The 26,059-nt window shown below is 32.1% G+C and overlaps 1 protein-coding gene across 1 annotated transcript in view; it reads right to left on the bottom strand.

Annotated features, from left to right (window-relative positions):
• The window catches only part of DCC (DCC netrin 1 receptor), a 96,681-nt gene that overhangs the window by 27,865 nt on the left and 42,757 nt on the right, over window positions 1-26,059 (bottom strand). Inside the window, exons 14-20 of the mRNA XM_058825930.1 lie at window positions 24,485-24,626; window positions 22,794-22,904; window positions 18,448-18,642; window positions 13,040-13,132; window positions 7,092-7,333; window positions 1,932-2,070; window positions 176-283 (exon numbers count right to left, since the gene is read on the bottom strand). Coding sequence (XP_058681913.1) covers window positions 176-283; window positions 1,932-2,070; window positions 7,092-7,333; window positions 13,040-13,132; window positions 18,448-18,642; window positions 22,794-22,904; window positions 24,485-24,626 — 1,030 coding nt within the window. The remainder of the gene's footprint in view (window positions 1-175; window positions 284-1,931; window positions 2,071-7,091; window positions 7,334-13,039; window positions 13,133-18,447; window positions 18,643-22,793; window positions 22,905-24,484; window positions 24,627-26,059) is intronic.

A 26,059-nucleotide genomic window follows, 5' to 3' on the forward strand; every position in this document is an offset into this window, starting at 1 on the left:
TTTTTTAAGGAATTTTTGGGTAATTTTTTACCAATTTTTAAGGAATTTTTGGGATTTTTAAAGGAATTTTTAGGAAGTTTTTTTCTATTTTTCAGGGATTTTTTTTAAGGAATATTTCCACTCATTCCCACTTTTTTTTTCTGGGAATAACCCCAAAAAAACCTGGAATTTTTACCGGTGATTTTCCCGTTGGCTTCCAGCGGCGGCTGCCAGCTCAGCACCACATTCCGAGGTTTTCCTTCCCTCGAAATCGCTGTCAAATCCTTGGGAGCAGAACCTGGAGCTGAAAAATTGGGAATTTTGGGAAAAAGTTGGGAATTTCCAGGAAAAAAATTGGAATTTTCTGGCCAAAAATTGGGAATTTCCAGGATTTTTGGGCTTTTTCTCACATTTTTTTACGAGAATTTTGTGGATTTTTCCCATTTTTCTGTAAGAATTCCAGGATTTTTCCCATTTTTTCCAGGAGAATTTCCAGGATTTTTCCTATTTTTCCATAAGAATTCCAGGGTTTTTCTGTTTTTTCCAGGATTTTGGGTTTTTTTTCCCATTTTTCCCAGAAAATTCCAGGATTTTTATCCTTTTTTCCAGGATTTTTTCCCATTTTTTTCCCTTTCCCATGAGAATTTCCAGGAATTTTCCACCTTTTCCATCATTTTTTCCCACTTTTCCAGGATTTTCTCCATTTTTCCAGGAGAATTCAGGGATTTTCCCCATTTTTCCTAAAAAATTCCATTATTTTTTCCCCTTTTCCAGGATTTTTGGGCTTTTTTTCCATTTTTCCAAGAAAATTCCATTTTTCCCACTTTTCCAAGAGAATTTCCAGGATTCTGCCCATTTTTCCACAAAAAATTCCCATTTTTCCATGGAAATTTTTAGTATCTTTTCCCATTTTTCCAGGAAAACTCCCATTTTTTCCCCATTTTTCCATGGAAATTTCCAGGTTTATTCCCATTTTCCCCCATTTTTCCAAGAAAATTTTGAGGGTTTTTCCCATTTTTCCAAAAGAATTCCAGGATTTTCCCCATTTTTCAGGAGAAATTAAAAAGATTTTCCCACTTTTCCATGAAAATTCCCATTTTTTTCCCACTTTTCCAAGAGAATTTTGTGGATTTTTCCCCATTTTTCCATAAGAATTCCAGAATTTTTCCCATTTTTCCAGGAAATTCCCATTTTTTCAAGAAAATTCCCATTTTTTCCAATTTTTCCAACAAAATTCCCTTTTTTTCCCCCATTTTCAGGAGAAATTCCAGGATTTTTCCCATTTTTCCAAGAAAATTTCCATTTTTTCCCCATTTTCCCAGGAAATTCCAGCAATTATCCCACTTTTCCATAAAAATTCCCATTTTTCCACCAAAATTCCCATCAAATTTTCCCCTCAGAATAAAAAAAAACCCCAAAAAAACCCAAAAAACCCTCAAAAAACCCAAAAAAAAACCCCAAAAAAAACCCTCTTTGATTTTCATGTGAATTTTTTCCTTCTGAATCCCTGGAATTCCCAATTTTTTGGTTTTTTTGGGAATTCTGCCTCACCTGCCTCGTGGGTTGTGGCGTGAGCCGTCATGCTCCAGGAAAATTCCCATTTTTTCCCCATTTTTTGAGGAGAATTCCAGGAATTTTCCCATTTTCCCAAGGAAAATTCCCATTTTTTCCCATTTTTCCATGGAAATTTCCAAGTTTTTTCCCACTTTTCCATAAAAATTCCCATTCTTCCACCAAAATTCCCATCAAATTTTCCCCTCAGAATAAAAAAAAAAACAAAAAAAACCCAAAAAAAACCCAAAAAAACCCAAAAAAACAAAAACAACCCAAAAAAATCCCAAAAAAACAAAAAAAAACCCAAAAAAACCCCCTCTTTTTTTTTCATGGGAATTTTTTCCTTCAGAATCCCTGGAATTCCCAATTTTTTGGTTTTTTTGGGAATTCTGCCTCACCTGCCTCGTGGGTTGTGGCGTGAGCCGTCATGCTCCAGGTGCTGGAACGTCGCCCTTTGGTCACCATGACGGAAAATTCGTATCGGGTGTTCGCCCTCAGGCCCGGCACCGTGTGGCTCAGAGCCGTGGTGTCTGCTGACTTTAAAAATAAAAATAAATCACATTTTATCCATATTTTTAATTTTAGTTTTTAATCATATTTTTTCTAATTTTTTCCCCATTTTTTTCTAATTTTTTCTGATTTTTTTCCCATTTTTTCTGATTTTTTTCCCATTTTTTTCCTATTGTTTCTAATTTTTTTCCCATTTTTCCCCATTTTTTTCTAATTTTTTCTGATTTTTTTCCCATTTTTTTCCCATTTTTCCCCATTTTTTTCTAATTTTTTCTGATTTTTTTCCCATTTTTTTCCCATTTTTTTCCCCATTTTTTCTGATTTTTTTCCCATTTTTTCCCCATTTTTCAATATTTTTTCCCAATTTTCCCATTTTTTCTATTTTTTCCCATTTTTTTCTGATTTTTTCCCCATTTTTTTCTAATTTTTTCTGATTTTTTTCCCATTTTTTCTGATTTTTTTCCCATTTTTTTCCTATTGTTTCTAATTTTTTTCCCATTTTTATCCCATTTTTTCTAATTTTTTCTGATTTTTTTCCCATTTTTTTCCCATTTTTTTCCACATTTTTTCTGATTTTTTTCCCTTTTTTTTCCTATTTTTTTCTGATTTTTTTCCCATTTTTTCCCCATTTTTCAATATTTTTTCCCAATTTTCCCATTTTTTCTATTTTTTCCCATTTTTTTCTGATTTTTTTCCCATTTTTTCCCCATTTTTTCTAATTTTTTTCCCATTTTTCCCCATTTTTTTCTAATTTTTTCCCATTTTTATCCCATTTTTTCCCATTTTTTTCCTATTTTTTCTGATTTTTATCCCATTTTTTCTTATTTTTTCTCATTTTATATTTTTCCCATTTTTTCCCTTTACACATTTTTTAAATATTTTTCCTCATTTCTTTTCTATTTTTTCTCTTTTTTTCTATTTTTTTCCTTTTTTTCCCACTTTTTCCCTTTTTTTACCATTTTTTTTCTCATTTTTTCTATTTTTTTCTCATTTATTCTCATTTTTCCCCCATTTTCCCCCATTTTGGAGCCCTGTGGCTCAGAGCCGTGGTATCTGCTGACTTTAAAAATAAAAAAAAATCAGATTTTATCAATATTTTTAATTTTAGTTTTTAATCCTATTTTTTCTAATTTTTTTCTAATTTATTTCTAATTTTTCCCCATTTTTTCCTAATTTTTTCTCCTTTTTTTCTATTTTTTTAATTTTTTCCTCATTTTTTATTTTTCCCAATTTTTTTCCTATTTTTTCCCATTTTTTTCTCTTTTTCCATTTTTTCCCATTTTTTCCCATTTTTTCTTATTTTTTCTCATTGTTTCTAATTTTTTCCAATTTTTTTCCTGATTTTTTATTTTTTCCCATTTTTTTTTTCTCCCATTTTTTCCCCACATTTTCTGGGTTTTTTTCAGTTTTTCCTCATTTTTTCTTATTTTTTCCCAATTTTTTTCCTAATTTTTCCCATTTTTTCCCATTTTTTCTTATTTTTTCTCATTTTTTTCTATTTTTCCCATTTTTTCCCTTTACTCGTTTTTTAAATATTTTTCCTCATTTCTTTTCTATTTTTTCTCTTTTTTTCTATTTTTTTCCTTTTTTTCCAATTTTTCCCCATTTTTTAATATTTTTTCCTCATTTTTTTCTATTTTATCTCATTTTTCCCCATTTTGGAGCCCTGTGGCTCAGAGCCGTGGTGTCTGCTGACTTAAAAAATAAAAAAAAATCCAATTTTATCAATATTTTTAATTTTAGTTTTTAATCCTATTTTTTCTATTTTTTCCCCATTTTTTTCTATTTTTTTCCTATTTTTTTCTGATTTTTTTTCCATTTTTTCCACATTTTTTCTAATTTTTTTCCCATTTTTCTTTTTTTTTCCCCATTTTTTTCTAAATGTTTCTCCCATTTTTCCCCATTTTTAAATCTTTTCTTTATTCCTAATTTTTTTCCATTTTTTACTAATTTTTTCCCAATTTTTTCTCATTTTTTCTATTTTTTTTCCAATTTTTTTCCGATTTTTTATCCCATTTTTTCCCCATTTTTTAATATTTTTTCCCAATTTTTCCTATTTTTCTCATTTTTTTCCTTTTTTTCTCCAATTTTTTCCCATTTTAAAATATTTTTTATATTTTTTTCTATTTTTTCCATTTTTTTCCATTTTCTTTTCCCATTTTCCTATTTTTTTCTAATTTTCCTCATTTTTTCTTCTTTTTCTTTTTTTTCTAAATTTTTCCCATTTTTTCCCATTTTTCCCATTTTTTTCAATTTTTCCCATTTTTTCTATTTTTTTTCCACTTTTTTCCTATTTTTTATCCCATTTTTTCCCCATTTTTCAATATTTTTTCCCAATTTTCCCATTTTTTCTATTTTTTCCCATTTTTTTCCAATTTTTCTCCCATTTTTTCCTCATCTTTAAGTATATTTTCTTTTTTCTATTTTATTAATTTTTTCTAATTTTTTCCCTTTTTTTCTCATTTTGTTTCCCTTTTTTTTTCCCATTTTTTCCCATTTTTTTCGAATTTTCCCCCATTTTTTTTAATTTTTCATAAATTTTTTCCTCATTTTTAAATTTTTTCCTAATTTTCTTTTCCCCATTTTTTCCTATTTTTTCTCCTTTTTTTCTATTGTTTTTTCCATTTTTTCTCATTTTTTCCTCATTTTTTATTTTTCCCGATTTTTTCCTATTTTTCCCCATTTTTTTCTCATTATTTTCCATTTTTTCCCATTTTTTCTTATTTTTTCTCATTGTTTCTAATTTTTTCCAATTTTTTTCCTGATTTTTTATTTTTTCCCATTTTTTTCCATTTTTTTCTCTTTTTTTTTTCAATTTTTCCTCATTTTTTCTTATTTTTTTCCCAATTTTTTTCCTAATTTTTCCCATTTTAAAATATTTTTTCTATTTTTTTCTATTTTTTCCATTTTTTTCCGAATTTTTCCCAATTTTTTCTGATTTTTTCCTTTTTTTTCCATTTTCCCATTTCTTCTTATTTCTTTTTAATTTTCTTCATTTTTTCTTATTTTTTCTTTTTGTTTCTAATTTTTTCCCATTTTTCCCATTTTTTATCATTTTCCCCATTTTGTTTTTATTTTTTCCCAGTTTTTCTCATTTTTCCCAATTTTTTTCCCATTTTTTCCCATTTTTTCCCTTTTTTCCCATTTTTCCCATTTTTTTTATTTTTCCCATTTTTTCTCATTTTTCCCAATTTTTCCCATTTTTTCCCATTTTTTTTTCCGATTTTTCCCATTTTTTTCTATTTTTTCCCTTTTTTCCCCGTTTTTTATTATTTTTCCCATTTTTTCCCATCTTTTTTATTTTTTCCCATTTTTTCCCATTTTTTCCCATTTTTTCCCCACTTTTTCCCATTTTTTCCCATTTTTCAATATTTTTGTCCTTTATTTCTATTTTTTCTCATTTATTTCTATTTTTTCCCCATTTTTCCCTCATTTTTTCCCAAAAATTGGGATTTTTTTTGAGAATTAATGGAAAATTCCAAGAAAAGTGGAAAAAAATCAGGAATTTTTTGGGAATTGATGAAAAATCCCCAAAAATTGGGAAATCTTTTGGAAAAATTCCCAGAAAAAGGGAAAAAAAGGGAAAAAATTGGGAATTTTTTGGGAATTGATGGGAAAATTCCAGGAAAAATGGGGAAAAAAATCAGGAATTTTTTAGGAATTGACAGAAAAATTCCAGGAAAATGGGAAAAAATTGGGATTTTTTTTTTCTGGAATTAAGGAGAAAAATCCTAAAAAAAATGGAAAAAAAATTGGGAATTTTGGGGGAATTGCAGGAAAAATTCCAGGAAAAATGGGAAAAAATTGGGAATTCTTTTGGGAATTGACAGAAAAATTCCAGGAAAATGGAAAAAAATTGGGAATGGATGGGAACTTTCCAGGAAAATCAAGAAAAAATTGGGATCTTTTGGGGGGAATTGATGGGAAAATTCCACGAAAAATGGGAAAAAAATCAGGTTTTTTTGGGGAATTAATGGAAAATTTCCAAGAAAAAAGGGAAAAAATAGGGAATGGATGGGAAAATTCAAAGAAAATTGGGAAAAAAAATCAGGAATTTTTTGGGAATTGATGGGAAAATTCCAGGAAAATCAAGAAAAAATTGGGATTTTTTGGGGGGAATTGAAGGAAAAATTCCGAGAAAAAATTGGGAATTGATGGGAAAATTCCAAGAAAAAAGGGAAAAAATTGGGAATGGATGGGAAAATTCCAAGAACATTGGGAAAAAATTGGGAATTTTTTTAGGAATTGATGAAAAAATGCCCAAAAATTGGGAAATTTCTTGGAAAAATTTGGGCAAATTTGGGAATTTCTTACTTTGTACTTGGAATTGAAAATTCCAGGAAAATTGAGAAAAAATTGGGAATTTTTTTAGGAATTGATGGGAAAATTCCAGGAAAAATGGGAAAAAATTGGGAATTCTTTTGGGAATTGACAGAAAAATTCCAGGGAAATGGGAAAAAGTTGGGAATGGATGGGAAAATTCCAAGAAAAATGGACAAAAATCAGGAACTTTTTGGGACTTAATGGGAAAATTCCAGGAAAATTGAGAAAAAATTGGGAATTTTTTTAGGAATTGATGAAAAAATTCCAAAAAAAATGGGAAAAATTGGGAATTTTTGGGAATTAATGGGAAAAATTCCAGGAAAATGGGAAAAAATCAGGAATTGATGAGAAAATTCCTAGAAAAATGGGAAAAAATTGGGAATGGATGGGAAAATTCCAGGGAAAATGGGAAAAAATTGGGAATTTTTTTGGGAATTAATGGGAAAAATTCCAGGAAAGATGGGAAAAAATCAGGAATTTTTTGGGAATTGATGGGAAAATTCCAGGAAAAATCAAGAAAAAATTGGGAATTTTTTGGGGAATTGATGGGAAAATTCCAGGAAAATGGGAAAAAATCAGGAATTGATGGGAAAATTCCAAGAAAATTGGGAAAAAATTGGGAAAAAATTGGGAATTTTTTTAGGAATTGATGAAAAAATGCGCAATAATTGGGAAATTTCTTGGAAAAATTTGGGAAAATTTTGGAAAATTTAGGAATTTCTTACCTTGTACTTGGAATTTCCGGGGTAGCTGCTCCTCCAACGAACGGTGTAGAAACGGATTTGGGAATTTTCCGGGAATTTGGGAATTCTGGGGCCGGAATTGTCGGCCCAGGAAACTCGGACGGAATCCTGGGAAAGGGGAAGAGCCTGGATTCCAACGGGAGGGAGGAGAGGAGACGGAAAATCTGGGAATGAGGTCGGGAAAAGGGAAGGGAAAAATTCCAGCTCCGAGGGGTCGGAGGGGTCTGGGGAAAAATGGGAAAAAGGGGAAAAAATGGGAAAAAAAATGGGAATAAAATGAGGGAAAAATGGGGGAAAATTGGGATAAAATGGGGAAAAATTTGGGATAAAATGGGAAAAAAATGGGAATAAAAAAGGGAAAAAATGGGAATAAAAAGGGGAAAAAGTGTGAGAAAATTGGGAATAAAATGGGATAAAATGGGAATAAAATGGGAATAAATTGGGAATAAAAAGGGGGGAAAATGGGAATAAAATGGGGGAAAAATGGGAATAAAAATGGGGAAAAATTTGGGATAAATGGGAAAAAAATGGGAAAAATTGGGAATAAAATGGGGAAAAAAATGGGGGGAAAATGAAGGAAAAAATGGGAAAAAAATTTGGAATAAAATGGGAATAAAATGGGAATAAAATGGGGAAAAAATGGGGGAAAAATGGGAATAAAATCGGGAAAATTTGGAATAAAATGGGGAAAAAATTGGGAAAAAATGGGGAAAAAATTTGGAATAAAATGAAGGGAAAAATGGAGGAAAAATGTGGAAAAATGGGAATAAAATGGAAGTAAAATGGGAGAAAAGTGGGAATAAAATGGGGGAAAGTTGGGATCAAATGGGAATAAAATGGGGGAAAAATTGGAAAAATTTGAAATAAAATGGGGAAAATTTGGAATAAAGTGAAGGAAAAATGTGAATAAAGTGGAAAAAAATAGAAATAAAATGCGAATAAAAAGGGGGAAAATTTGGAATAAAATGAGAATAAAATGGGGGAAAATTGGGAATAAAATGGGAATAAATTGGGGGAAAAAATTAAATAAAATGGGGAAAAATTTTGGATAAAATGGGGGAAAAATGGGAATAAAATGAGGGGAAAAGTGGAGGAAAAATGTGGAAAAAATGGGAATAAAATGGGAATAAAATGGAAATAAAATGGGGAAAAATGGGAATAAAATGGGGGGAAAATTGGGAAAAATGGAGAAAAATGGGAATAAAATTGGAGAAAATTTGGGATAAAATGGGGAAAAAATGGAAATAAAATGAGAGGAAAAGTGGGAATAAAATGGGAATAAAAAGGGGAAAAATGGGAATAAAAAGGGGGGAAATTGGGAATAAAATGGGGAAAAAATTGCGAAAAAAATTGGGAAAAAAAGGGAAAAATTTGGAATAAAATGGGGGGAAAATGGCAATAAAATTGGGGAAAATTTGGGATAAAATGGGGGGAAATGAGGAAAAAATGGGGAAAAGATTTGGAATAAAATGGGGAAAAAATGGGAATAAAAGGGAAAAAATGGGGAAAAAATTTGGAATAAAATGGGGGAAAAATGGGGATAAAATGGGGGAAAAATGGGAAAAGAATTTGGAATTAAATGGGAATAAAATGGGGGGAAAAAGGAAAAAAATGGGATAAAAAGGGGAGAAAATTGGGTAAAAAATGGGAATAAAATGGGAAAAAATTGGGATAAAATGTGAGTAAAAAGGGGGAAAAATTGGAAAAAAATGGGGAAAATTTGGAATAAAAGGAGGGGAAAAGTGGGGGAAAAATGGGAATAAAGGAAGGAAAAATTCAGGAAAAATGAGAATAAAATGGGAATAAAATGGGGGAAAAATGGGAATAAAATGGGAAAAAAAGGGATAAAATGGAAATAAAATTGGGGGAAAATGGGAATTAATATGGGAATAAAATGGGAAAAAATTGGGAATAAAATGGGGGGAAAATGGGGAAAAATGGGAATAAAATAGGAATAAAAAGGGGGAAAAATGGGGGAAAATTGGGATAAAAATTTGGAATAAAATGGGGAAAAAGTGGGGGAAAAATGGGGAAAATGGGAATAAAATGGGGGAAAAATTGGAAGAAAATGGGAATAAAATGGAGGGGAAATGGGAATAAAAATGGGAATAAAATATGAATAAAATGGGAATAAGAAGGGGGAAAATTTGGAATAAAATGGGGGAAAAATTGGAAAAAAATGGGTAAAAAATGGGAATAAAAAGAGGGAAAAATTGGAATAAAATGGGAAAAAAATTTGGAATAAAGGAAGAAAAAGTTGGGAATAAAATGGGGAAAATGTGGAGGAAAATTGTGGGAAAAATGGGAATAAAAAGGGGTAACAGTGGAGGAAAAATGGGGAAAAAATGGGAATAAAATGAGGGAAAAGTGGGAATAAAAAGGGAGGAAAATGGGGGAAATGAGGATAAAAAATGGGAATAAAATGGGGGGGAAATGAGAATAAAATGGGAGTAAAGTAAAAAAAGGGGGGGAAATAATTTATTTAAAAAAAGGGGGAAAAAAAATCAGGAAGAAATGAAAAATAAATGGGGAAAAAAGGAATTAAAAATTGGAAATCCAGAAATAAAAACAAGCAAAAAAAAAAAAAAAAAAAAAGGAAGAGAAAAAGAAGAATTAATAAAAATCTGGAAATTTTGAAAATTCCTGTGAAAATTTTCCCAGCTTTTTTTTTCCTCTATTTTTATTGATTTCACCTCAATATTTCCCCAATTTTTTTCTCAATTTTTTCCCTGTTTTTTCCTTCTTTTTCCCGAAATTTTCCATCATTTTTAACTTCAATTTTCCCCCAATTTTCCCTCATTTTCCCCAAAATTTTCCCTCATTTTTCCACCAATTATTTCTCATTTTTTCCCCATTTTTCCCCAATCTCCTCCCAATTTTCTGCCATTTCTATCCCAAATTTTCCCCAATTTTCTCCCATTTTTCCTCCAATTTCATTCCCAATTTTTTCTCCATTTTCCCCCATTTTTATCCCAAGTTTTGCCCATTTTCCCCCCAATGTTCCCCAAATATTTTCCCTGTTTTTTCCCATTTTTTCCCAATTTTTTTCCAATTTTCTCCCGAATTTTTCCCCCAATTTTATCCCAATTTTCTCCATTTTATCACCATTTTTTTCCCAATTTTCCCCCAGTTTTCCTTAAATTCCCCCAATTTTTTTCCAGTTTTTTCCAAAATTTTCCCCAACTTTCTCCATTTTTTTGCCAATTTTTTACCCAATTTTCCCGAATTTATTCCAATTTTTTTCCCAATTTTTCCCTCAATTTTTTCCCATTTTTCCCCCAATTTTTCCCCAATTTTATCCCAATTTTTAACCCAATTTTCTCAATTTTTTCACAATTTTTGCCAAATTTTCCCCCAAATTTTCCTTTAATTTCCCCCAATTTTCTCCATTTTTTCCCAATTTTTTTCTCATTTTCCCCCCAATTTCTCCCCAATTGTTACCCTTTTTTTCTCAATTTTTTCAAGATTTTTCCCCAATTTTCTCCCTTTTTCCCCCCAATTTTCCCCAATTCAATCCAAATTTTTCCTCCAATTTCCCCAATTTTCTCCCAAATTTTCCCCTAATTTTCTCAATTTTTTCCTTTAATTTCTCCCCAAGTTTTCCAATTTTTCCCCAATTTTTTCCCAAATTTTCCCCAATTTATTCCCAAATTATTCACAATTTTATCCCAATTATTTCCCAATTTCCCTTAATTTTCTCCCAAATCTTCTCCCAAATTTTCTGCCATTTTTTCCCAATTTTTGCCTCAATTTTCCCCAAATATTTTCCCATTTTTTTCCCAATTTCTGCCTCAATTTTTTCTCATTTTTTCCCAATTTTCCCCCAATTTTATCCCAATTTTTTCCCCAATTTTTCCCCAATTTTCTCCCCAATTTTCTCCCAAATTTTCCTTTAATTTTTCCCCAATTTTCTTTTTTTTTCCCCAAATTTATTTCCAATTTTTCCCCCAATTTTATCTGAAATTTTCCCAAGTTTTTCCTATTTTTTCCCAATTTTATCCAAACTTTTTCCCTAATTTTATCCCAATTTTCTCCATTTTTTCACAATTTTTTCTCCAATTTTCCTTAAATTTCCCCCATTTTTTTCCAATTTTTTCCCAAATTTTATCCCGATTTTCCCCAATTTTTCCCCCAAATTTTCCCCAATTTTCTTCATTTTTCCACAAATTTTATCCCAAATTTTCCCAAATTTTTCTCATTTTATTCCCTATTTTCCCCTAATTTTATCCCAATTTTCTCTATTTTTTCCCAATTTTCCCCCAATTTTTCCCAAATTTTTTCCCCAATTTCCCACGCCCATTCCCACACTTCCCAGAATTCCCAGAATTCCCAGAATTCCCACCCGCAGCCCTGGTGGTGGCGCTCTCGTAGATCAGAATTCCCTCAATTTCCTCCATTTTTTCCTAATTTTTTCCCAAATTTTCCCAATTTTTCCCCAATTTTTTTCCCAATTTTTTTCTCCAATTTTCCCCAATTTTTCCCCAGTTTTCTTCCCAATTTTTTTCCCAAAGTTTCCCAATTTTTCCCCAATTTTATCCCAAATTTTTCCTTAATTTTATCCCAAACTTTTCCCAATTTTTTCCCAAGTTTTCCCAATTTTTTCCCAAATTTTCCCAATTTTTCCCCAATTTTATCCCAAATTTTTCCCAATTTTATCCCAAATTTTTCCCCCAATTTTTCCCATTTTTAACCCAAATTTTTTCCAATTTTTCCCCATTTTTTTTCCCAATTTTCCCTCCCCCATTCCCACACTTCCCAGGATTCCCAGAATTCCCAGAATTCCCAGAATTCCCACCTGCAGCCCTGGTGGTGGCGCTCTCCTAGAGCAGAATTCCCCCAATTTCCTCCATTTTTTCCTAATTTTTTCCCAAATTTTCCCACTTTTTCCCCAATTTTTTCCCAATTTTTTCCCCAAATTTTCCCAATTTTTCCCCAATTTTATCCCAAATTTGTCCCCAATTTTATCCCAAATTTTTCCCAATTTTTTCCCCCAATTTTTCCCATTTTTAACCCAAATTTTTTCCAATTTTTTTCCAAATTTTTCCCCCAATTTTTTCCCAATTTTCCTTAAATTTCCCCGAAATTTTTCCAATTTTTTCCCAAATTTTATCCCAATTTTCCCCAATTTTTCCACCAAATTTTCCCCAAGTTTCTTCATTTTTCCCCAAATTTTATCCCAAATTTTCCCAAAATTTTCCCATTTTATTCCTTATTTTTCCCTAATTTTATCCCAATTTTCTTAATTCTTTCACAATTTTTTCCCCAATTTTTTCAATTTCCCCCAATTTTTTTCCAATTTTTTTCCCAAATTTTCCCCAATTTTCTCCATTTTTTCCCCATTTTATCCCAAATTTTACTTTAATTCCCCCAATTTTCTCTATTTTCCCCCAATTTTTTTCCCAATCTTTCCCCCAATTTTCCCCAATTTTTTTCCCAAATTTTCCCAATTTTTTCCCCCAATTTTTCCCATTTTTAACCCAAATTTTTTCCAATTTTATCCCAATTTTCACCCAATTTTTCCCAAATTTTTTCCCCAATTTTCCCTCCCTCATTCCCACACTTCCCAGGATTCCCAGAATTCCCAGAATTCCCGGAATTCCCACCTGCAGCCCTGGTGGTGGCGCTCTCCTAGAGCAGAATTCCCCCAATTTCCTCCATTTTTTCCTAATTTTTTCTTAAATTTTCCCCAATTTTTCCCCAATTTTTTTCCCAATTTTCCCCAATTTTTCCCCAATTTTTTTCCCAAATTTTCCCAATTTTTCCCCAATTTTATCCCAAATTTTTCCCAATTTTCCCCCAATTTTTCCCATTTTTAACCCAATTTTTTCCCAATTTTTTCCCAATTTTTCCCCAATTTTTCCCAATTTCCCCCCCCCCATTCCCACACTTCCCAGGATTCCCAGGATTCCCAGAATTCCCGGAATTCCCACCTGCAGCCCTGGTGGTGGCGCTCTCGTAGAGCGGGATTCCCTCTCCGGCGTTGTTGAAAGCTTTCAGGGAAATGACGTAATGGGAATTGGGCTCTGGAATGAGAGAAAATTCCCAAAAAAAACGGGATTAAGAAGGCTTGGAAAAGTGGGAAAAATGGAGGGGAAATTGGGGAAAAATTGGGATAAAATTGGAGAAAAAATGGGGAAAATTGAGAAAAAATTGGGAAAAAATTGGGGGGAAAATTTGGGAAAAAATTGGCAAAAATTGGGAAAAAAATGGGGGAAAAATTGGCAAAAATTGGGAAAAATTGGGATAAAAATGGGAAATAACTAGGAAAAAATTGGGGGGAATTGGGGAAAAATTAAGATAAAGTTGGGGAAAAATTGGGGAAAAATTGGGAAAAATTTGGGGAGAAATTGGGGAAAAATTGGGAAAAATTGGAGAAAATTGGGGGAAAATTTGGAATAATAGGGGGAAAATTGGGAAAAATTGGGAAAAGTTGGGGGAAAATTGGGATAAAATTGGGGGAAAATTGAGAATAAATTGTGGAAAAAATTGGCGAAAAATTTGGAAAAAAAAGGGAAAAAATTGGGGGAAAATAGGGATAAAAATGGGGAAAAAATTAGGGAAAAATTGGGGGAAAATTGGGGGAAAATTGGGTAAAAACTGGAAAAAAAATTGGAGAAAATTGAGGGAAAATTGGGAAAAAATTTGGGGGAAATCGGGGAAAAATTGGGATAAAGATGGGGAAAAATTGACAAAAAATTGGGGAAAAATGGGGGAAAAATTGGGGGAAAATTGGGAAAAAATTGGGAAAAAATCGGAGAAAAATTGGGGGAAAAATTGGGGAAAATTTGGGAAAATTGGGAAAAAATTGGGGAAAATTGACAAAAAATTGGGGGAAAATTGGGGGAAAATAGGGGGAAAACTGGGAGAAATTGGGAAAAAATTAAGAAAAAGTTGGAGGAAAATTGGGGGAAAAATTGGGAAAAATTGGGATAAAATTGGGATAAAAATGGGAAAAAAAATGGGAAAAAATTGGGGGGAAATTGGGAGAAATTGGGAAAAAATTGGGGAAAAAATGGGAAAAAATTGGGGAAAATTGGGGAAAAATTTGCGTAAAAAATTAGGAAAAAATTGGGGAAATTGGGAAAAATTGGGAAAAAAATGGGAAAAAATTGGGAAAAAATTGGGGGAAAAAATCGGGATAAAGTTGGAATAAAGTTGGAGAAAATTGGGGGAAAATTGGGTAAAAACTGGAAAAAAAAATGAGGGAAAATTGAGGGAAAATTGGGGAAAAAATGGGGGAAAATTGGGTAAAATTGGAGGAAAATTGGGTAAAATTGGAGGAAAATTGGGGAAAAATTGGAGGGAAATTGGGGAAAAATTGGGATAAAGTTGGAGGAAAAATTTGGGAAAATTGGGAAAAAATTGGGGAAAAATTTGGGAAAATTGGGAAAAAAATGGGAAAAAATTGGGAAAAAATGGGGGAAAATTGGGAAAAAATTGGAGGAAAATTGGGATAAAAATGGGAAAAAATTAGGAAAAAATTGGGGGGAAATTGGGGAAAAATTGGGATAAAGTTGGGGAAAATTTGGGGAAAATTGGGTAAAAACTGGGAAAAAAATTGGGGAAAATTGAGGGAAAATTGGGGAAAAAATGGGGGAAAATTGGGGAAAAATTGGGGGAAAATTGGGGTAAAATTGGGAAAAAATTGGGAAAAAAATGGGAAAAAAATCGGGGAAAATTGGGATAAAATTATAGAAAAATTGAGAATAAATTGGAGAAAATTGGGGGAAAAGTTGGGGAAAGTTAGGAAAAAGTTAAGGAAAAATTGGGATAAAATTGGGGAAAATTGGGGGAAAATTGGGAAAAAATTGGGGGAAAACTGGGGAAAAATTTGGGAAAAAAATTGGAGAAAATTGGGGAAAAAATGGGGGAAAATTGGGAAAAATTGGGATAAAATTGGGATAAAAATGGAAAAAAATTGGGAAAAAATTGGGGGGAAATTGGGGAAAAATTGACAAAAAATTGGGGGAAATTGGGGGAAATTGGGAGAAATTGGGAAAAAATTAAGAAAAAATTGGAGGAAATTTGGGAGAAAATTTGCGTAAAAAAATGGGAAAAAATTGGGGAAATTGGGAAAAATTGGGATAAAAATGGGAAAAAATTGGGGGAAAAATTGGGGGAAAATTGGGATAAAGTTGGGGAAAAACTGAGAAAAAATAAGGGAAAAATTGGGGGAAAATTGGGTAAAAACTGGGAAAAAAATTGGGGAAAATTGAGGGAAAATTGGGAAAAATTGGGGGGAAATTGGGGAAAAATTGGGATAAAGATGGGGAAAATTGGGAAAAAATTGGGGAAAAATGGGGGAAAAATTGGGGGAAAATTGGGGGGAAATTGGGGAAAAATTGAGAAAAAATTGGGAAAAAATTGGGATAAATTAGGAAAAAATTAAGAAAAAATTGGGGGGGAAATTGGGGAAAATTTGGGAAAAATTGGGAAAAAATTGGGGAAAATTGACAAAAAATTGGGGGAAAATTGGGGGAAAACTGGGAGAAATTGGGAAAAAATTAAGAAAAAGTTGGAGGAAAATTGGGGGAAAAATTGGGAAAAATTGGGGAAAAATTGGGAAAAAATGGGGAAAAATCGGGAAAAAATTGGGGAAAATTTGACAAAAAATTGGGGGAAAACTGGGAGAAATTGGGAAAAAATTAAGAGAAAATTGGAGGAAAATTGGGGGAAAATTTGCGTTAAAAAATTGGGAAAAAATTGGGGAAATTGGGAAAAATTGGGATAAAAATGGGAAAAAATTGGAAAAAATTGGGGGAAAAAATCGGGATAAAGTTGGGATAAAGTTGGGATAAAGTTGGGGAAAATTGTGGGAAAATTGTGGGAAAATTGGGAAAAAATTGGGAAAAAAATGAGAAAAAATGGGGGAAAATTGGGATAAAATTATAGAAAAATTGAGAATAAATTGGGGAAAATTGGGGGAAAAGTTGAGGAAAGTTAGGAAAAAGTTAAGGAAAAATTGGGATAAAATTGGGGAAAATTGGGGGAAAATTGGGAAAAAATTGGGGGAAAATGGGGAAAAAATTTGGGAAAATTAGGGGAAATTGAGGTGAAAATTTGAGGAAAATTGGGGGAAAAATTGGGGAAAAAGTTTGGGAAAATTGGAAAAAAGTTAAGGAAAAATTGGGGTAAAATTCTGAGAAAATTGGGAAAAATTGGGGGAAGATTGGGGGAAAATTGGGAAAAAATTGAGGGAAAACTGGGGAAAAATTTGGGAAAAAAATTGGAGAAAATTGGGGAAAAAATGGGGGAAAATTGGGAAAAATTGGGATAAAATTGGGATAAAAATGGGAAAAAATTGGGAAAAAATTGGGAGGAAATTGGGGAAAAATTGAGAAAAAATTGGGGGAAAATTGGGAGAAATTGGGAAAAAATTAAGAAAAAATTGGAGGAAAATTGGGAGAAAATTTGCGTAAAAAAATGGGAAAAAATTGGGGAAATTGGGAAAAATTGGGATAAAAATGGGAAAAAATTGGGAAAAAATTGGGATAAAGTTGGGGAAAATTGGGGGAAAATTGGGTAAAAACTGGGAAAAAAATTGAGGGAAAATTGAGGGGAAATTGGGAAAAAAATGGGGGAAAATTGGGGAAAAATTGAGAAAAAATTGGGGAAAATTGGGAAAAATTCGGATAAAATTGGGAAAAATTGGGAAAAAATTGGGAAAAAATTGGGGGAAAATTGGGGTAAAATTGGGATAAAATTGGGAAAATTGGGGGAAAATTGGGATAAAATGGGGAAAAAATTGGGAAAAAATTTGGGAAAGTTTGAAAAAAATTGGGGAAAAATTGGGGGAAAAATTGGGAAAAAATTGGGAAAAAAATGGGAAAAAAATGGGAAAAAAATTGGGGAAAATTGGGATAAAATTGGAGAAGAATTGAGAAAAAATTGGGGAAAATTGGGGGGAAAATTGGGGGGAAATTTGGGATAACTGGGGAAAAATTGGGGGAAAATTGTGGAAAAAATTGGGGAAAATTGGAAAAAAATTGGGGGAAAATTGGGGGAAAATTGGGATAAAGTTGGGTAACAATTGAGGGAAAATTTGGGGATAATTGGGTAAAAACTGGGAAAAAAATTGGGGAAAATTGGGGGGAAATTGTGGAAAAATTGTGGAAAAAATTGTGGAAAATTGGAAAAAAATTGGGGGAAAATTGGGATAAAATTGGGGGAAAATTTGGGGAAAATTGGGGAAAAATTGGGGGAAAATGGGGAAAAAATTGGGGGAAAATGGGGAAAAAAATTTTAAAAGATGGGAAAAAGCGGGGAAAAAAAGAGGAAAAAATAAGAAAAATGAGGGAAAAGTTTTGAAAAAATGGGGGAAAAATCTGAGAAATAGAGGGAAAAATGTGAAAAAATGGGGGAAGAATGGGAGGAAAATTTTGAGAAAAATGAGGAAAAATGGGACCAAAATATGTAAAAAAATGAGGAAAAAATTGGGAAGAAAACCAGAAAAAATAGGAAAAAAAAAAAAAAAATGGGGGTAAAACTGGGGAATAAAATCAGGAAAAATGATGAAAAAAGGGGCAAAAATTATTAAAAAATTATTTTAAAATGGGGAAAAAAAGGGAAAAAAATCAGAAAAAATGGAAAGAAAAACAGAAAAAAACAGAAAAAAAATGGAAAAAACCAGAAAAAAATGGGGAAAAAAAAAAGAAAAAAAACAGAAAAAAAGGGAAAAAAAAACAGAAAAAATGGGGAAAAAAACAGAAAAAATGGGAATAAAACCAGAAAAAAAATGGAATAAAAATCAGAAAAAATCAGAAAAAATGCGGGAAAAAATCAGAAAAAAATGGGAAAAAAATCAGGAAAAAATGGGGAAAAAATCAGGAAAAAATGGGGAAAAAATCAGAAAAAATTGGGGAAAAAAATCAGATAAAAATGGGAAAAAAATCAGAAAAAAATGGGGAATAAAACCAGAAAAAATTGGAAAAAAATCAGAAAAAAATCAGAAAAAATCAGAAAAAAATGGGAAAAAATCATAAAAAATGGGAGAAAATCAGAAAAAATCAGAGAAAAATTAAAAGAAACAGAAAAAATGGGAAAAAATCAGAAAAATGGGAAAAAACAGAAAAAAAATTGAAAAAATCAGAAAAAAAATGGGGGAAAAAATCAAAAAACAAGGGAAAAAAATCAGAAAAAAATGGAAAAAAATGGGGAAAAAATCAGAAAAAAATGGGGAAAAAATCAGAAAAAATGGGAAAAAACCAGAAAAAAATGGGAAAAAAACAGAAAAAAATGGGGAAAAAATCAGGAAAAATGTAAAAAAAATCAGAAAAAATTTGGAAAAAAACCAGGAGAAATTGGGAATATTTTTCCATGGGAAAAAATCAGGACTCACCCAAATTTTGGATGGAGTAGAAGCGCTGCCTGCTGTCCACCCTGACGGTGTCGGCGTAGGGGCTCCCGACTCCGTAACCGATGAGGAATCCCCGGATGAGAACGTTGGGATTGAGAGGAGGAGTCCAACTCATCACGATTCCAGTGGCCAGAGGACGAACGTGGAGGGAGCTGGGCTGGTCAGGAACTTGGGATTCTGGAATTTTTGGGGAAAAAATGGGAGAAATGAAAAAAAAATGGTGAAAATCAGCCAAAAATTGAGTTTTTCCCCATTTTTTTCTGATTTTTCCCCATTTTTTTTGATTTTTCCCCCATTTTTCCCTGATTTTTCCCCATTTTTATCCAGACTTTACCCCAAATTTTCTCCAGATTTTTACCAATTTTCCCCCATTTTACCCAAAATCTCACCCATTTTTCCCTAATTTTTTCTCCATTTTTCCCTTATTTTTTCCCAATTTTTCCCCATTTTAATCCAGATTTTTTCCTCAATTTTCTCCTGATTTTTCCCAATTTTTCCCAAATTTTTTCCTAATTTTTCTTCCCCATTTTCCCTAATTTTCCATCATTTTTCCTAATTTTTTCCCAATTTTTAACCAGATTTTCCACAAATTTTCTCCCATTTCCCAAATTTTTCCACCAATTTCCAAATTTTTTCCTGATTTTTTCCCCCATTTTTTCCTAATTTCTCCATTGAACGTGGAGGGAGCTGGGTTGCTCAGGAACTTGAGATTCTGGAATTTTTGGGGAAAAAAATGGGAGAAATGAAAAAAAAATGGTGAAAATCAGCCAAAAATTGGATTTTTCCCCATTTTTTTCTGGTTTTTCCCAATTTTTTTTCTGATTTTTCCCATTTTTCCCTGTTTTTTTCCCATTTTTATCCAGATTTTTCCCCAAATTTTCTCCAGATTTTTCCCAATTTTTCCCCATCTTCCCCAAAATCTCACCAAATTTTCCCTAATTTCCCCCCCATTTTCCCCTTATTTCATCCCAAATTTTCCCCATTTTAATCCAGATTTTTTTGCAAATTTTCTTCAGATTTTTCTCAATTTTCCCCCATTTTTCCCAAAATTTTCCCCATTTTTCCTTTATTTTTCCCCATTTTTCCCTAATTTTCCCTAATTTTTCCCAATTTTTTCCCAATTTTTAACCAGATTTTCCACAAATTTTCTCCCAAATTTTTCCCTCATTTTTTTCCCCATTTTTTTGATCCTTTTTCCCATCAATTTCTCAAATTTTTTTCCTGATTTTTTCCCCCATTTTTTCCTAATTTCTCCCTTGAACGTGGAGGGAGCTGGGCTGGTCAGGAACTTGGGACTCTGGAATTTTTGGGGAAAAATGAAAAAAAAAATTGTGAAAATCGGGCAAAAATTGAATTTTTCCCCATTTTTTTCTGATTTTTCCCCATTTTTTTCTGATTTTTCCCCCATTTTTTCCCAATTTTTCCCCATTTTAATCCAGATTTTTTCCCCAAATTTTCTCCAGATTTTTCCCAATTTTTCCCCATTTTTTCCCCAAATTTTCCCCATTTTTTTCCTAATTTTTCCCCCATTTTCCCTTATTTTTTCCCAATTTTCCCCCATTTTAATTCAAGATTTTTTTCCCCAATTTTCTCCAGGTTTTTCCCAATTTTCCCCCATTTTTTCGAAAAATTTCCCCCATTTTTTCCTAATTTTTCCTCAATTTTTCCCTGATTTTTTCCCCAATTTTCCCCCATTTTAATTCAAGATTTTTTTCCCAATTTTCTCCAGGTTTTTCCCAATTTTTCCCCATTTTTTCCTAAATTTTCCCCATTTTTTCCTAATTTTTCCTCAATTTTTCCCTGATTTTTTCCCAATTCTTCCCCATTTTAACCCAGATTTTTATCCCAATTTTCTCCAGATTTTTCCCAATTTTTCCCCATTTTTTCCCCAAATTTTTCCCATTTTTTTCCTAATTTTTCCCCCATTTTCCCTTATTTTTTCCCAATTTTCCCCCATTTTAATTCAAGATTTTTTCCCCAATTTTCTCCAGATTTTTCCCAATTTTCCCCCATTTTTTCCCAAATTTTCCCCATTTTTCCTAATTTTTCCACCATTTTTTCTGAATTTTCCCCTCATTTTTCCCTAATTTTTTACCCCAATTCTTTGCACATTTTTTCCAGACTTTCCCCAAAATTTCTCCCACTTTTCCCAATTTTTTTCCCATTTTTATTTTTTTCCCAATTTCCCCAAATTTTCATCCATTTTCCCCCTTTTTTCCCATTTTTTCTCAAATTTTTCCCATTTTTATCCAGATTTTTCCTTATTTTTTCCCCTTTTTAATCTCAATTTTCCACCAATTTTTCCCTGATTTTCCCCCAATTTTTCCTCAATTTTTCCTTAAATTTCCCCAATTTTTCTCCCCTTTTTTTTTCCATTTATTCCCAATCTTTTCCCCATTTTTCTTTTCTTTTTTCCTGGAAAAAATGGGAAAAATGGGAGAAGAATGGGAGAAAAATATGAAAAAAAATGGGAAGAAAATGGGGATAAAAAATGGGAAAAATGGAGAAAAAAATGGGAGAAAAATGAGGAAATTTGGGAAAAAATGAGAAAAAAAAATGGGAAAAAAATGGGGGAAAGATGGGAGAAAAATGGGAAAAAATCCAGGAAAAAATTGGAAAAAATGGGGGGAAAATGGAAAAAAATGGGAAAAAAATTCAAGGAAAAATGGGGAAAAAATGAGGAAAAAACTCGGAAAAGAATGAGGGAAAATTGGGGGAAAATTGGGAAAAAATGGGAAAAATGGGAACATGGGAAAAATTCAGGAAAAAAAGGGAAAAATGGAGAAAAATTGAGAAAAAATGGAAAATAATGGGAAAAAATTGTGAAAAAATGGGAAGAAAATGGGGGAAAATTGGGAAAAATTCAGAAAAAAATGGGGAAAAAATGGAAAAAATGGGAAAAATTGGGTAAAAATGGAGAGAAATGGGGAAAAATGGGGGGAAAATGGGGAAAATGGAAAAAGTGGGGGAAAAAAATTGAGGGCAAATGGAGAAAAAAAATGGGAGAAAAATGAGGAAATTTGGGAAAAAATGAGAAAAAAATTCGGGAAAAAATGGGGGAAAGATGGGAGAAAAATGGGAAAAAATCCAGGAAAAAATTGGAAAAAATGGGGAAAAATGAAAAAAAAAAAAAGGAAGAAAATTCAGAAAAAAATGGGGAGAAAATAGGAAAAAATTTGGGGAAAAATGGGGAGAAAATGGGGAAGAATGGGGAAAAATGAGGGGAAATGGAAAAAAAATTCTGAAAAAATTGGGGAAAAAATGGGGGAAAATAGAAAAAAAATGGGAAAAAAACAGGGAAAAAATTTGGGGGAAAATGGGAGAAAAATGGGAAAAAATCGGGGAGAAAATTTGGGGAGAAAAATGGAAATAAATGGAAAAAAATTCGGGAAAAAATGGGAAGAAAATGGGAAAAAATGGGGACAAATGGGAAAAAATTCAGGGAAAAATGGGGAGAAAATGAGGGAAAATGGGAAAAAATTCAGAAAAATTGGGGAAAAAATGGGGGAAAATGGGGAAAAAAATGGGGAAAAAAATGGGAAAAAATCAGGAAAAATGGGAGAAAATGGAGAAAAGTAGAAAAAAAAAGGGAAAAAATGGGGGAAAAATGGGAAAAAAATTGGAAAAAAATGGGGAAAAATGGGAAAAAATGGGAAAAAAATTGGGAAAAAATGGGAGAAAAATGGGAAGAAATCCAGGAAAAAATAAGAAAAAATGGGGAAAAAGATGGGAAAAAATTGGCGAGAAATGGGAAAAAGTTCTGGGAAAAAATGGGGAAAAATGAGGGAAAATGGGAAAAAATTCAGAAAAAAATGGGAAAAAATCTGGGGAAAAATGGGAAAAACTCCAGGAAAAAATTGGAAAAAATGGGAGAAAAATGGGGAAGAAATGGAAAAAAATCAGGAAAATTTTGGGAAACAAATGGAGGAAAATGGGGAAAAAATGGGGGAAAAATGGGAAAAAAATTGGGAAAAAATGGGAAAAAAATGGGAGAAAAATGGGAGAAAAATGGGAGAAAAAATGGGAAAAAATGGGAAAAAAATGGGAAAAAAGTAGAAAAATTGAGAAAAAATGGAGAAAAAGGGAAAAATGGGGACAAATGGGGAAAATGGGGGAAATATGGGAAAAAATAGGAAAAAAGTGAGAAAAAAATGGGAAAAAATGGGAAAAAACTGGAGGAAAATGGGAGAAAAATGGGAAAAAAAAGGGAAAAAATTGTGAAAAAATGGGACAAAAATGGGAAAAAATGAGGCAAAATTGGGGAAAAAAAATGGGGGAAAAAACTCTTGATATGAGGAAATTTTTGGCGGGAAATGTTTATTTTTTACCGTCCAAATCGTTCTGAGGCGTTTCGGCTCCGATCCATTCCGAGGGCGGCCCCGTTCCGTTGACAGTCATGGCAGCAACCTGGAAACTGTAATGGCTTCCCTTTTCCAAACCTATCCATGAAAAAAACGGGAATTTTGGGATTAGGAATGAGAAATTTGGGATTGAGAAGGTTTTAAAAGGGAAATTTGGGGGTTTTGGGGTTTTTTTGGCGGGAATTTTTAAGGTGAATTTCGGTTTAAAATTCAGCAAAATTTTGTTTGGAATTCTGGGGAATTCCATCTCAAATTCCAGGATTTTTCCCCTAAAATTCCAGGAATTTTTACCTCAAATTATGGGAATTTTTACCTCAAAATCATGGAATTTTTACTTCAAATTCTGGGAATTTCCCCCTCAAATTTCAGAAAATTTCCTCTCAAATTCCAGGATTTTTCATCTCAAATTATGGGGCTTTTTACCTCAAATTTCAGGATTTTTTGCCTCAAAATCTGGGAATTTTTACCTCAAATTCCAGGAATTCTCCCCTCAGAATCTGGGAATTTTCACCCCTAATTCCAGAAAATTCTACCCCAAATTCTGTAAATTTTCACCTCAAATTCTGGGAATTTTTACCTCAACTGCCAGGATATCCCTCCCTAAATTCTGGGAATTTTCACCTCAAAATCTGGGATTTTTCACCTCAAATTCTGGGAATTTATTCCTCAAATTCTGGGATTTTTACCTCATATTCTGGAGCTTTTCACCTCAAATTCTGGGAATTTTCACTTTGAATTTTGGGAGTTTTCGCCTCAAAATCCAGGATTTTTCCCCTAAACTTCTGGGAATTTTCCCCTAAAATTTTGGGAATTTTCACCTCAAATTCTGGGAATTTTTCACCTTAAATTCCAGGATATCCCTCCCTAAATTCTGGGAATTTTTACCTCAAATTCAAGGAATTCTCCCTCAAATTCCTGGAATTTTCCCCTTAAAATCTGGGGATTTTCATCTCAAATTCTGGGAATTTTTTCCATCTAATTCCAAGCAATTCCCCCTCAAATTCTGGGAAATTTCCTCTCAAATTCCAGGAATTTTTCTCTCAGAATCTAGAAATTTTTACTTAAAATTCTGGGAATTTTCTCCTCTAATTTGAAGAATTTCCACCTCAAATTCCAGGAAATTCCCCCTTAAATTCTGGGATTTTTCACCTCAAATTTCAGGAATTTTCACCTCAAATTCCAGGAAATTCCACTCCAAATTCTGGGAATTTTCATCTCAAATTCTGGGAATTTTTACCTCAAATTCCAGGATTTTTCTCCTCAAATTCTGGGATTTTTTACCTAAACTCTGGGAATTTTCCTCTCAAATTCCAGGAATTTTCCCTTCAGAATCTGGGAATTTTTCCATCTAATTCCAGGAATTTCCCCCTCAAATTCTGGGAATTTTCCCCTCAAATTCTGGGAATTTCCCCCTCAAACTCTGGGAATTTTTACCTCAAATTTTGGGAATTTTCCCCTCAAAACCTGGGATTTTTCACCTCAAATTCTGGGAATTTATTCCTCAAATTCTGGGAATTTTCACTTTGAATTTTGGGAGTTTTCACCTCAAAATCCAGGACTTTTCCGCTAAAATTTTGGGAATTTTCCCCTAAAATTTTGGGAATTTTCCCCTCAAATTCTGGGAATTTTTACCCTCGAATTCCAGGGAAATCTCTGACCTGTGACGAGGTACCAGAGGTTGTTGGGTTCCAACGTTTCCGTCTCTCCTCGGCGGGAAGTTTTCCGATGGCGGATTTTGTATCCGGTCAGGAATCCGTTCTGAGTTCCAGGAGGAGGAGGCAACCAGCTCACCTTGATGCTCTGGAAAAATGGGAATTTTTGGGAATTTTTTGGGAATTTTTGGGGAATTTTATGGGAAATTTTATGCAGAATTTTGGGGATTTTTATGATTTTTTTCTGAATTTTTTTTGGAATTTTTTGGGAATTTTTGGAAGAAATTTTGGGATTTTTCAAGGTTTTTTGAGAATTTTTTTTGGAATTTTTTGGGAATTTTATGGGAAATTTTATGCAGAATTTTGGGGATTTTTATGATTTTTTTCTGGATTTTCTTTGGATTTTTTTGGGAATTTTTGGAAGAAATTTTGGGATTTTTTTAAGGGTTTTTGAGAATTTTTTTGGAATTTTTGGGGAATTTTCTGGAAATTTTATGCAGAACTTTGGGGATTTTTTAAATTTTTTTCTCGATTTTTTTTCTAGATTTTTAGGGAATTTTTGGAAGAAATTTTGGGATTTTTCAAGGTTTTTTGAGAATTTTTTGGGAATTTTTTGGAATTTTATGTGAATTTTATGGGAAATTTTATGCAAAATTTTGGGGATTTTTAAAGTTTTTTTCTGGGTTTTTCCCTGGATTTTTTTAGGGAATTTTTGGAAGAAATTTTGGGATTTTTCAAGAGCTTTTGATAACTTTGGGTGAGTTTTTTGGGAATTTTTTTGGAATTTTATGGGAAATTTAATGCAGAATTTTTGGGATTTTTAAATTTTTTCTGTGTTTCTTCCTGGGTTTTTTTTATTATTTTTTTAGGGAATTTTTGAAAAAATTTTGGGATTTTTCAAAGTTTTTCAATAATTTTTGGTGAATTTATTTTGAATTTTATGGGAAATCTTATGCAGAATTTTTGGGGTTTTTAAATTTTTTCTGTGTTTTTCCTGGATTTTTTTTTATTATTTTTTTAGTGAATTTTTGAAAAAATTTTGGGATTTTTTTAAGGTTTTTTGGTAATTTTGGAGAAATTTTTGGGGAACTTTATGGGAAATTTTATGCAGAATTTTGGGGATTTTTATTATTTTTTTCTGAATTTTCTTTGGATTTTTTTGGGAATTCTTGGAAGAAATTTTGGGATTTTTCAAGGTTTTTTGAGAATTTTTTGGGGGGAATTTTTTGGGAATTTTCTGGGAATTTTATGCAGAACTTTGGGGATTTTTAAAATTTTTTTCTGCATTTTTTTTCTAGATTTTTTAGGGAATTTTTGGAAGAAATTTTGGGATTTTTCAAGGGTTTTTGAGAATTTAGGGCAAATTTTTTGGGAATTTTATGTGAATTTTATGGGAAATTTTATGCAGAATTTTGGGGATTTTTAAAGTTTTTTTCTGGATTTTTCCCTGGATTTTTTTAGGGAATTTTTGGAAGAAATTTTGGGATTTTTCAAGAGCTTTTGATAACTTTGGGTGAGTTTTTTGGGAATTTTTTTGGAATTTTATGGGAAATTTAATGCAGAATTTTGGGGTTTTTTTTA

Source organism: Poecile atricapillus, chromosome Z (assembly GCF_030490865.1).
Source record: "Poecile atricapillus isolate bPoeAtr1 chromosome Z, bPoeAtr1.hap1, whole genome shotgun sequence".
NCBI lineage: Eukaryota > Metazoa > Chordata > Aves > Passeriformes > Paridae > Poecile > Poecile atricapillus.